The 13,455-nt window shown below is 43.5% G+C and overlaps 1 protein-coding gene across 2 annotated transcripts; it reads left to right on the top strand.

The window, feature by feature from the left end:
• The first annotated feature begins 205 nt into the window (after positions 1–205).
• On the top strand, positions 206–13,240 carry LOC144476921 (uncharacterized). 2 transcript variants are annotated; one of them, XM_078194247.1, is made up of 9 exons: positions 206–276; positions 611–711; positions 4,586–4,817; positions 4,977–5,136; positions 6,948–7,176; positions 7,529–7,784; positions 8,640–8,846; positions 12,317–12,672; positions 12,965–13,240. In XM_078194247.1, exons 1-8 carry the CDS (start codon positions 225–227, stop codon positions 12,622–12,624), a joined length of 1,545 nt encoding a protein of 514 aa, XP_078050373.1. In that variant the 5' UTR covers positions 206–224; the 3' UTR covers positions 12,625–12,672; positions 12,965–13,240. The 2 variants fall into 2 exon arrangements, with proteins under 2 accessions (XP_078050373.1, XP_078050372.1); XM_078194246.1 differs by having other exon boundaries at positions 4,583–4,817.
• The last annotated feature ends 215 nt before the right edge of the window (positions 13,241–13,455 follow it).

The following is a 13,455-nucleotide window of genomic DNA, read 5'->3' as shown; positions in this document are numbered from 1 at the left end:
ATCGGTCAAATAATCATCGACGAGTCTTATGACGTTAAAAAATTCGTTTAAAATATTTAGCGAATAATTCGCGGTATTCGCGGTAGCCAAAGAACAATGCGATATAGTGAACAATAAGTCCGATATCGTAGACATTACACCAGATGAGACAATCTCTTATCTCGATATAACAGAAACAATTCTCATCGCTTTCAGTTCCGAAGACACCGCGGACACCGTACGACATGACACGGTTCATCGTTTTCGCGACTCTCCTCGCCGTGCATCTCGCCTCCGGTAAATCGTCAGATTTATGGTTCTTCGACGGACACACCCTTTCACTGTCCCGTTCCTGGCCGCTCCTCCCCACTTCCTCCTCCATCCCGTTCGCTACTAGAAACCGATCCTCGGCTTCCCCCGCGATCCCCTTCACTTTCCGCTTCGTTCGCGATTTATTGCGCTCATCTTCCGCCGCGATACAACTCGATCCGCGAGGGAGAGGGATAAGTGCGTCGCGCTCTGTACGAAATACTAAGCGGATTTCCGCGGGTGCCACGGGTTACCACGAACTTGTATAATAGTGATCGGTGTGACACGGTGCTTGAAAATACCTTCGACCTCAATGTTTCAGGGTGCGATGCGGCCGGACGACGCGATCAGCCGATGCGTGTGATTTTCCTTCGCTCTGGCAATGCTTGGACGAAATATGCGGTGGAATCGTTCACGGGACAGGTATTTGTTCGATTTGCTTTTTAACCCTTTTTATGGTCTCTTGATATTAAAGGCAACATTTGATTTGTTTAAAAAAGACGCTGTTTTATTGTGCGCAGTTTTTATTTAACGCTTAGGACAACCTTTTACATGTTATAATTTAGTATGATATAGTATCACACAATGTGGTATAGTATACTATACGATATTATAATATCGTATAATATAGTATGATATACTATAACATAGTATAATATGGTAAAACATGGTATAATACAGTATAATATATTATCACATAGTTTGATATAGTATAATACGGTATAACATGATATAATATAGTATCATATATTATAATATAGTATCACATAATATAATATAGTATAATATAGTATGATACACTATAACATAGTATAATATGGTAGAAAATGGAATAATACAGTATAATATAGTATCACGTAGTATGATACAGTATAATATAGAATAATATAGTATAATACAATACATCAACACTATAATATATAATTACTATAAAATACCATCGCATCGCCATACCACACCACCTCTACAGCAATATCTCCGTACCAAACAGCAACCCTTTCATTTCGCCCGCGAACGCATAAAATCCGCAAGCCCGGTAATTATATTTACTATATTCCGTGCCGGAGGAAGTTTCCGGCTGACAACAGCACGGCCGGTGGACAAACGGATCCGTCCGACCAGGACTCGTCGTCCGACTCCCGTTGGCTCCCGGTTTGCGGCCCCCTGGAGGAGGACGAGGTAGAGGATCACAAAACGATCCGCGAAGCATACGCGTATTGTGTTGTCCACACACAAGCGCGGTGGAAAGAGTGTGTGTCCTACGGCAGGAAGGGCGTTTTAATGCATTTATTGCCGCGGTAGTTGAATGTAACGGCAGACATAACATTTTACCGCGCGCGCGTACCCCGCGAGAATACAGTGGGACGCTTTGTCCGGTGGCAACGGGCTGCCCGTCGCGGAACTGCGAATATATGGCGGCCATGGGACTCGGTCTCCTTTTTGCTTTCCTTTTTGCCGGTGCTGTGCTGCAACCTTTTCTCTTCCCCCGCCCCTTCCTGCATCCTAAACTATCGTTTCCTTTCCGGCGGACACGCTGGAAATGCGCGACTCGTCGAAACACCGTGCACGTGAGCCGAAAGGGGATTGTTGTCTATAGTCTGGTGAGGTAACTTCTTAAGCGAGGTCCTGCTACTGGTTCCCCCACCCCCATAATATTCATCTCGCGACGCTTGTATAGTCTCTATGCTATTAGTGTACTCATTAGTCCTACGCCTATGGCGAGGTTCGTCGATTTTATTTAGAAAAATAACGTTGTCGTTCGAATTTGTTTAACTATTTAGTGCAGCGATTGTTTAATTAATTTTTAATATACAATATAAGAGGCAAGAACTCTGTGCAATTTCTAAGCCAAAAATTGATTTTATTCAAGTAATTGCAATTTTTTAATTGCCTTCAAATTTAATTTAATTCCCTTCAATATTTATCTAATTGCCTCGAAAAATTATTGCGAGTCCCTAAAGGGCGCGACTCCAGACGATATTTCAAACAACTTTTCCCTTTGTAGAAACACTGTCTAAGGCTCAGTTGATGAGTTATTAACGAAAGACTGACGCACTGTATATGTTACCGAAATGGAAGCCCTTTGAAAGAGTGATTCGGAGACGATTTTATCTTTGCGAAATTTTTCTACGAGGTTTCGTTTACGAGTTATTAAAGAAAAACGGTGGCCTGACTAGTTCCCCGCCCACGCGGGCAATCTCATTGCAGCCATTACCCATGAAGGCGGGGCGTTAGTTAGGCCACTCCCCTAGCCATCGTTTCTCGTTAATATCTCCTTAACGAAGCCTCGTAGAAAAATTTCGCAAAAGAAAAATCGTCTTCAAATCACCCAAGGAATCTCCCTTTCCAAGGGCATCCATTTCTGTGACATATACAGTGTGTCAAATAAATTCATCAACTTTGATTATTATACACTACGTAATAAGAATATTATACACTGTGTCATTACTATATATCACTGTATCAATTAGCATTACTCTCATATTAATTTCACCTAATCTCGCGAACGTCATCTTCACAATTTTCACAATCAGTAAAATAAATTCGTGTCTTCGGTAAAATCATTATCATTCGGCCGCGTCGTAAGCCGACTAACCACGACCGCGGCTCCTTGTCCGGCCACCGTTTCGAATATTCGCCCGATCGGTGATCACCTTCATGAACGAGGGCCCTATCGTTACGGATTGCCGGCCATCGAAACGAAAGCAAAGGATTATCCGGGCGCACTCGTGGATCGTAGTTGCGTCCGAGTGGCATTGATCCGGCTTCGGTTCGATGGGCGCAGCTTAAAACCGTGCCCCCGATCATCTTTAATGGAATTCCACGGTGTGCTCCTTGTATCGGCAGCCTTTGTCCTCCGCAATATAACGAGAGGAGTGGGGAGATGGTATGGGAGTAGACGGTAGGGAGGGATACGGCCGGAAAATATTCGCCGCATGTCGGTCGCGGCAACGCGGATATCGGAATTCCTGTACAGTGGGCGGCGGCGTAATAAGTTTACGAAGGCAGCCGGGTCCAAGTAAATCACTCGCCGCATAATTATCATCGGCCCGGCCCCCGCCAATGTTAATCTCGGTTTCGGTAACTGTCGGCCATTGGGGGAGGGGGGACGCTCGCGCTCGCGTATCCGATGTCCGCGCGCTCTATTTGGCTCGGGCAAATACCGTATCGAGTTAACCGAAGATTATAGGCATTCGCGGGGGGAGAAATATCGATTATCGATATCGGGGGCCCGGGTCGATTCCCAGCCGGCTTTGACTAAATCATTAAATGCGCCGTCACTTTGCAGTCATCGGCGGCGCGACGCCCCCCCCCCCCCCGCGGTACCAATTGCCCCGTCGCTGGAACGCCGGAACCCATTGTCCTACGTTACGCGATCAATTTTCCTCGCGGAAAAATTTGCTCACGACGATCGGAACGGAAGGGTGGAGCGTTTGTACGATTTATTCTGTACCGTTTTTCTTAAAATACAGTTTTTCTGGTATAGTTGTATAGAGTATTAGCTATGTATAATATATAGTATTATAATATATGGTATATGTATAACTATACTAACACTTTTACTCTAATCGTTCACTTTAATAAGTAAGCTAAGCTAGGTGGGCTGGTCTTAGAAAAAGATAAGGGTAAAACGACGGTTTCGGCGGTATATGTATTTTATGGTGTTCCTAGGATATCCAATGCTATTCTATTCTTCAATAGAGGGCCATATAGTACTTCTAGGATACCCAATGGTAACTTTCATCAGCCGGCCTTGCCATAGAAAAAGATAAGGGTAAAACGACGTTTTCGGCGGTATATTTACTTCATAGTACTCCTAGGATATTTAATGCTATCCTATTTTTTAATAAGGGTCCCCATGATACTTCGAGAATAGCCAATGGTAACTTCCATTAATGGAATACCTTATGGTATCCTTAGAATTCTCAATTTTACCTTACTTCAATGAGGCACCTTATAGTACTTCTAGGATATCCAAATTTATCCTACTTCAATGGGCTATATCCCATGGTCCCTCTAGGATACCCAAAGATGCCTTATTTTAATAAGATACCCATAATACCCTTAAAATACCTCTTAACACCCTATCTAAATGAACAACCCCATAATACTCTCCTCACCATCAAAACTTACCAAAACACTAACTCTACACCTGAAACAAATCTACAAAAATATCCTTTTTAACCTAGCGAATAATAAACAATTTATTTCATCAACACTAACTCTGCACCTTAAACAAATCTACAAAAGTATTTATTTAACCTTGGGAATAATAAATAAATTATTTCACCAGCAGAAAGTCTTCGAGCTTCAACATGGCTCAGTAGGCGAGCTAAAGCCAGTATCCTCCGATACCACCTTCTGTCAACTGAGGGACCCGAACGGCGTGCAGACGCCAATGATCATTGGCAACTGCTTGCACAATATCTCAGTAGTGACACCTCGTCACGCGGGTATCTGGACGGCGGTCTACGGCGTGAAAGACTCTCTCCAACCCGGGAAACTAACCTTCGAAGTCAGGACACGTGGTAAGCGGGTCGGGGAAGGGGAAAAATAAACTCGGAGGCCACGCCTATGTGCATAACCTACTTTTTTATTTTTTTTTGGTTTACGCAGCGGTTATGTCAGTAATCTTGACATAACTTTGACATAACCTTAAAGTTTCTTAGATCGTTGTTTTCTTGCAGATCCGCAGACCATAGAAAGCACCGTCGACAAATCGAAGCCCAATGAAATTCGGCTGGCGTGTCGGGTCAACATCAGCAAGCCGCAAGAGTTCGGGTTCTGTCATTTCACCAGGCCGGACGGACGCGTATTGAGTTTATCCCACGACGCCGTGAGCGATGGGTGCGTTTCCACGAAGGCACAGTAAAGCCTTCAACTATTTTTAATTCGCTGAGAACTGAAGGAGAGCCTAAACCCTTTAACATACGATTACAACGAACCTGTCGCATTAAAAAAGAAATGACAAGTATACCCGCGGAACAGCAAACTATGAACACCGAAAGAAAGCATGGACAACGAAGCTTGTCGTCACAAACGTCGTCGGACGTTGAAACGTCCAATGTTTCTCGTGTTTCGCCTGCATAAATAATTTCGCTCGTCGCGCCGCCGGAACAAGCAGGATTTTATTGGACACGCGGCGCCGTTGCTTCCCGAAGTTGCCGGGCCGAAGAAAAACACGTTAATTAAACGTCAAGCCGATATATACTTTTCGCTCGGACTCAACAAAATGGCGACGTCGCGCATCGTTAATGGAGTTCCGCGTTGTTGCTGCCAATAATATCGCGGTTTTTTCTCTGTTTATCAAAAAACGCCGAGCCGTCCGCGGCGTTCGCATTCACGGGCGGAATTGCGCGGGTGTCGTTGACGGTGCGCGGACGATTCTTTATACTCCGGTGAAATATGCGAAGGGTAAATAATAAGCTCTAAATAGCAGGCTTTAGACAGAGATAAGGGCAAAACGACGGTTTCGGCGTGTATATCGAAACAGGTAGGGTCTTAGGTAACTTTTGGGATAGGAATCCATTTATTGGAGTGTGTTGGAGGTAGTCACCATGGTAGCATATAAGGTGTCTCCCTAATAAAAGTCCACAGCCTCTTTCTAACTGGGACGTTTAACAAACACTATGTACATTCTCCTAGTGTTCTCCTAGCAGAAAACTATGTCACGATGACCACCACCCCTCCCCTTATTAACAAGGGTGGGGGAGTTGTTCTCTTAAGTCACGTGACTGAATTTCTACAGAGCCAAGCTTTAAACCTTACACAATGGTCATTTAATCTTTCGAAACATGCCATCATACCTCTCCTTCGAAATCATGCAATTCATGTACCTCATACTTATGACACTTATCCACAGCCCTCTCCCAGCATTACCGAGCAACGCCGCGCATTACGCGGAGGGGTCGGCAACCCCGCGGATCGGCCCTCCGCCGTTTATTTATCGGCGCAGTGAACTATTATTTACCGAAACGAACGGGGTCCGCGCGAGTGTTTCTGGCTTTTAAAAATTCGAACGGCCATGCACTCTCTGCCGGGCAGTGCTCGCGTAGACCATAAAGGCTAAAGTGCTTTACAATACGCCAATAATTATGAATCGACGCGCCTAGCCGGGCCGCGCCTCCGCGCGCCTGATATTCCCCGGTAAATCAAAGCGGCCCAGGCGCGCAGGGCGTAATAGTTCCCACACGCGTCCGATGGATCATCCGATTTTTTTTCTCCTCTGCTCGTAATCGCGCCCGCCGAAACGACCAAGCAGCCAGATTGCCCTTGTTAACCCTTTCGGCGCGGAGCACTTTGTTCGTTGGACAAAAATTGTTGCTCGCAGCTTGAATATCAAGAGATAATATAAAATCCTGTTATTTATTTATCGGACGTCGCATGGATGTTGGATGTATCCGGCAATTGTATCGAAAGGGTTAAATTTGGAAAAGGAAAATTAATTTGGACTACCATGGCGGCTATAAATGAACCCAAAGCGATTTTTATGGTCCCATGAAGGTTTCTCATGGTCTCACAAGGTTTCCTCATTAAATTCTATGTTTGGATCATTTTATTAATTCTTGATGATCTAAGCTACCTGCATCTACAAGGTGATCTTCCCCTATAAACCACCATGCTCTGTTTCACCCTATAAACTCGCCATTTTTGTCCAGTTACAAAGCCACCACAGTACCCGAATCAGGCAAAAACTCCAGTAGCTTCTCCTGCGACATCATCATCATGACACCGAAGACTGAGGACTACGGAGCGTGGAGATGCCGCATCACTATCCTAAATGATACGTCCTACGGCACGGTGTTGCAGGTGCGACGCTGGGGAACTCTAACGAGCGTGAAGGTCGTAGCCCAGGACGTCTACGTGCGCCAGTCGGACACGTATCAGGTGATTATAAACCGTCTAGTTAGCCTAATAGCCAGCTCAGTGGCGTGTAGGCACAGTGGTTTGACTATAGACACACTATCCTGGTACTATAGGCACAGTGGTTTGACTATAAGCACAGTTATTTAACTATAGGTACAGTGACTTGACTTTAATCACAGTGGTTTGACCATAGGCACAGTGGTCTAACTATACTCACAGTGACTTGACTTTAGTGACAGTGACCTGACTATAGTTACATTGGCTGAACTATAGTCACAGTGTCCTATCTATAAACACAGTGGCTTAACTATAGACAAAATGTCCTAACCACGCGCACAGTTATTTAACTATAGTTTGTTTAAACAACCCCCAGATGAAATGCACCGCGGACGCAGCGCTGAGCTACTGTTGGTTCCGTAGTCCCAACGGGACGGCTTATTCCGTCGCGGCGCCTGGTGCTCGGACGACGACACCCTTCACTCTGCCTTACATAGGCGCCGGACTCTTATTGGGCGACTGCTCGGTAGAAATCGCTCGTGCCAGTTTCGACGATCGAGGGAAATGGATGTGCAACGTGGGCGTCGTTAATGGATCAGAGGAACAGCAGTCGTTCGACGTGCACGTCGCAGGTGAGACAATAAACCCTTAACCCTTTGTGCTATAGTAACTAACAATACTAATATTAATTAGTAAATTTAGTTTTAATATTAACCCTCTGCACTCGAAGAAATTTTAACTGGAAATTTGATATCTCTGGCTTATAAATTAATTCTTGCGACTCGTAGCAACAGCTTTTTTAAATCTAAGCTTTATTGTTTTAACAATTATTTTGTTACGTAATAGAATAATTTTGGTGGTGCCTGGGAGTCGTTATTCGAGTGCATAGGTTTAATTAGTAAATTACGTTATCTAAGATTTTTTATTATAGTAAAAAGATTTTATGCAAGCTTCACTAAATATTAATATTATTAATTTCTTCTATATTGAAATGAAAATAAATTCTTCTGTTATTAAAATATAGAAACGAAGGTAAATAAAGGCAGAATGAGAAAAAAGTTGTGTGATCCTATTAGGACAATTATTGAGTCCCTATAGTCCGCGCAGTGACAAGTTTCGCCAAAGAGTGAGCAGATAACGCTGGCGTCACCTTAATTTTAAGGCGAGAATATAGGCTAGCGACTATAGCTCTACTCTTTATAGAACTCTTCTGCTCGGTTACGATCGCTTCCGAAATCGATTCTTCCTTCGACCGATTTTTCTTTCGCACCCGAGTCGCTAATGGAGTCCACGTTGTGAATGATTCAGTTCCATTATCCAGCTAAAAATAATTCGCCGGTTGAATAATTCGCGAAGTCGCGCGTCGCCTCGACGTTGCTCCTGAAATTTTAAAGGTCCCTCCTTGTACCCTAGTACCATAGTACCTCGCGACGAATCATGCTCGGCGGAGTCTCAGCCGACGGTGATCCATTCGTCAAAATTTCCAGAGAGCTACGTCGTGCCGGAGCAGTCGAAACTAACGGCAGCGGGACCAGGCGACATAATTCTCTCGTGCAACATCTTTCCGAACGCCGCAGACAGGTCGGTTCGTTACTGTCGTTGGATCCGGCCCGACGGACACGGGTTCCACGATGACGGGAGTAGACGATACCCGTGCCACGCCACCAGCACCCGATGCGAATTAATCATCCGAGGTAAGCACGGTATCCTGCGAACCGCTAATGTAACAAAGTCGACTTAATTGGAATGCAAAACTGGCCGCGTTGGATCAAGCTAACCGTTCGGCCGGCGATCAATTAAAGCGAAGCCAAGACTGATAGATAGGGGAAAGGGGTATGCACGAGTGTCTGCATCGATTAACGTAACGACGGTGAAATATTTCGCTCGCGCGAGGATGGAAATCTAAGCGGGAACTAATTCGTCTCACAGTTCTTAAAGTCGTCCCTCGATTCCCGCGATAACAGCGGGAATTTATCGTGGCGAATTTCTCTTCGGAATTGTAGTCGATTTAATTGCTATTTGCAATAGCTGTGGTAGGGTAATTTATGCGCGGCGAATGTTTGCCGATGCTGCGAGAAACTGGGTGCCGGGAGATTGTAGTGGGGATGTGAGAGTTGGGAGAGGGAAGGAAGTTGGGTGGGGGTTTGGAGGATAGATGGTGAGGGGTAGATGTGTGAAAGTTTATATATTGTTGGATAATAAAGGTTGGTGCAGTCTAAATGGTTTTTTAGAAAGGTGGCATTAGTTAAGGACATTTAGGAAGTGAGATTGATCGCTTTTTAATTGTGGGCGTGGACTAGTGCCGAGTTGTGGGCGTTGACTATTCACAAATTGTGGGCGTAGAGTAATTTAATGTTGTGGGAGCAATCCGTTTAAAATTGTGGGCGTAGTGCACTATTCAGTTATTGAGAATTGATTACTGCTAAATTGTGAGAGATGACTACTTGGAGATGGTGGACGTAGACCATTCCCAAACTATAGCATTTTACTCCATATTGGGGGCGTAGACTAGTTTAAAGTTGTGGGAGTAGTCAATTTCAAATTATGAGCGTAGACCACTCTCAATTTTTGAGAATTTACTGCTAAAAAATTGTGAGACGTTACTAATTGCAAATGGTGGGGGTAGACCATTCTCGAACTATAGCAGTTGACTCCGTATTGTGGGCGTAGACTAGTTTAAAGTTGCGGGAGCAGTCAATTTCAAATTGTAGGCGTAGACCATTATAAAACTGTGGCATTTGATGCCTTAAATTGTGCGCTTTGGCAACTCTTACATTGTAGAAGCAAGCCACGCCCATATCGTAAGAATTGACCACTACTTGTATAAGTAGACTCTAGTGTAGACCACACCCAAATTTTTCTTTTTGACCACTCCTAATTTGTAAGACTTGACTATTTGCGGCTGGTAGAAGTAGACTTCCTAATGGTAAGAGTAAACCACGCCCCCAATATTTGACTTGACCACTCCCATACTTTAAAAGTTGACTACTTCTTTCTAAGTAGTGGGAGTAGACCACTCTCAAGTTATAGAACTTGACATTTTCAAGATTGGAGGATTGGGCCACGCCCAAATTATCAATATTGACCACTCCTTCTTAATTATAGAACTAGGCCACTCCCAAACTGTGGGGCTAGTCCACGCTCAGTCTGTGTGGCTTGGACAAGCCCAAGTTATGAGAGTTAATTTTTTCTGACTTCTAAAAGATGGGAGCAGACCTCTCCTAAACTATACCATTTGTCACCTTTCAAATTGTGGTAGTAGACCACTAAAAAATTCTGTGATTTGGCCACTCCCAAATCATGCAATTAAACCACTCCCACATTTAAATAAATCCCTCCCAAGTCAAGAAATTTAGGCTACTCCCTCATTTAACTAGACCACCCCAAAATCACGAAACTAGGCCCCTCCCACCTCGCTATTCTTCTCTTACCACTACATCCTTTCTCCCACTCCCTCAAATTAAAACTTCGCCCAATAAAAACTCATCCTAACCAACGCAAATAAATAACAATATCCCAACAAAACCATGCCATCACAATAATTTCCATTTCTCGTTCACATATCATACGATTTATTTAGAAACGAACAGCATCTATAGGGTGACGCAAACAATTACGATTCCACCTACGCTCTCGGCTACCCCTCCGCCGACTTCCTGGCCGCCTTCTCGACGGGTAAAACTTTCCGGGGGCGCGCCATACGTTTGTTCGGAAATCAGACGGAAACAAAGTAAGGAACGGGGGCAAAAGTATCCAAGATCCACGCAGCACGAATACCGAAACGGTTCCAATTTGCAGACTCTTATCTCCCCCCGAAACGCAACATCACTTACAAAGAATCACCAATTTTCCTTCTCCCTATACCCACCCTCTCTCCTCCCCCCGAATCCTTTCTACAGACGGCGGAAAGTTCTTCCCTTCATACCGGAATACCAACGAGCGCTTGATATACGCGAACACGCTCGAACAAAATCGATTCCGCGGAGGCATAAAGTACGAGGTCGCATTTCCAGAGGCTGTACCTCTCTCTCTCCCCCACCCAAAAACTGCCGTGGGAATCACGAACTTCCACCTGCCGGGACGTCCCATTGACCATTCCTCCGGCTTCGTTCGGGAGGCAAATGAATAGTAAACTGAAGAGTGAGCGCCGCAAACCGCGTTCTTTACGACTGTATAGTAACAGGTCCCGTCCAAAGATCATCGAAGTGGCTAAGATAATTTCTTGGAAGACTCTCTTTTGATAGACGCCATTGTGCTGGGGGTTTTTAGCACTTTTGATTAAAATCGATAGAGTAGAGATAGAGGACTGAGTCATCAGAAGAAGGAGGTTTTTGGTTAGGGATGGTAGCTAATGGGAGATAGCTATTAGGACCTAGGGTCTAGCTTTTCTTTTGAGAAGGTAGATGATAGCCTTCACTGCTGATTCTTTAGGGTATAGGCCTTATCAATTCTAGTATAATTGTCTCACAAAGTTAGATAGGGTCTTGGGTAAAATACACCCTACTATATCCCTCATAGTGTCAAAACTGACGTTTTGTCGATATCTTTGACATAGTGTCAAAATCCTGATGTTTATCCAGGCTATAAATCATTGCTCGCCAGTCACAAGGACTTTTTAATTTAACACCTGGATTATTAGGACAAATTAGGTGTCTAAATCTCTTGATTAGGTTCAACAGGTCCCTATCCATAGTGTTAGGGTATCCCCTAACGCTTCTCTTCCTTTTCTAAGAAACTGTATCTTTGCTCTATAACTTCATCTCCATTAAAGAGTATATCATGTCCCATTCTATAACTTCATCTTCATTAAAGAGTCTATAAGACTCATCTAGACTACGCCTCCCAAATCCCACCTTCAAAGTTGATCCAATGAACTTTAATTCACCAAATCGAGAATTTCAGTCTATCCTCATCCTAGTCTATTCTCATCCCAGTCTATCATCATTCCAGTCGATCCTCATCCCAGTCTATCCTGATCCTAGTCTAGCCTTATCTCAATCTATCCTCATCCCAGTCTACCTTCACCTCAGCACATAACCTTTTCTTCACATGGCGGAAATCTACATTGCCTTGACATAACCTTGGCACCTCATGACGCCAGGTCCTAAAAGTCCCAAATACCTCCCCAGTCAAACAATATCTCTGTCATTCCTAACTCTTTCAGATGGCGTCCACATGGAAGACCTAGGCAACTGGACCTGCGTAGCCGGCCTCTTATCAGCTAATTCAACGATAGAGGAGTCTCAGGCCACCATAACTGTCTACCTAGGAGAGACCACGTTCCAATCCTTGCTCGGCGTGTCGGTGGCGCTGACGACGATGCTGATGATCATCGTGTGTATGCTGAGCTTGGTCTACCTGCGTAGAAAGCTGAAGAAAATGCCTACTGATCCGCCACCGTACACTGTGGAGCCGCAATCTATACCTAGGTTCATGAAGGCGGAGTACGACTCCAAAGAATTCCGCTACTGATATCATCTTTCAGCTTCTTCAAGCATGTTCCGTCATCTTCATGTGTCTGTAAGTATCATCTTTAGTTTATCTTTAAAATTTAATTTTTAGTTTATCTTTCACTTTGCTTAATCTTACTTAACTTACTTTCTTTATTTGCTTTACTTATTTTACTTAGTTTACTTACACTTACTTGACTTACTTGACTCACTTGACCTACTGTACTTACTTTACTTACCTTATTTAATTTACTTAGACTTTATTTTTCATTTGATTCGGAAAAAATTAATAATATTGATATTTAGTAGATCTTGTATGAAAGCTTTATCACTAGTCTGACTTGTTATTATAATTTTTAAAGGGTTAAGACTTATTCCACGTGGCGTACAGTGGCAAAGGAAAGGAAGAATACATGGAGCCAGTTACTGTGGGTCAGACAATAATTACAGTGCCTTTTGTTTATTTTCAAAGTTTGCAGTATATTTACGAGACCTTGTACCAGTTAATTATTATTTCTACTATTAATATATTACTATTTCCACTATTAATTTCTATTGATTTCTATTATTAATATATTTATTATATATTATTAACATTTTATAACTACTTAATTACTTATTGATTAAAATTAAAATTAAAGTAACACAAGAGTCGAATAGTCTCTAACCCTTTCAGTGCCAAGCGAAAACGTGTGTGAAAATAATCGGACAAATTTGACAAATTTACTACAAAATATTGTGATCAATAAACTAATTGTTATTAACATCGTAATTCCTAAAGCGCGCGTGTCGTGACGTAAAAACGGTCGTCGAGGTACAGAAGGAAATGCCGCGAGGCCCCCTGTTTCCGGGA

This window comes from Augochlora pura, chromosome 11 (genome assembly GCF_028453695.1).
Source record: "Augochlora pura isolate Apur16 chromosome 11, APUR_v2.2.1, whole genome shotgun sequence".
NCBI lineage: Eukaryota > Metazoa > Arthropoda > Insecta > Hymenoptera > Halictidae > Augochlora > Augochlora pura.
This window is presented reverse-complemented; position numbering and strand designations above follow the sequence as displayed.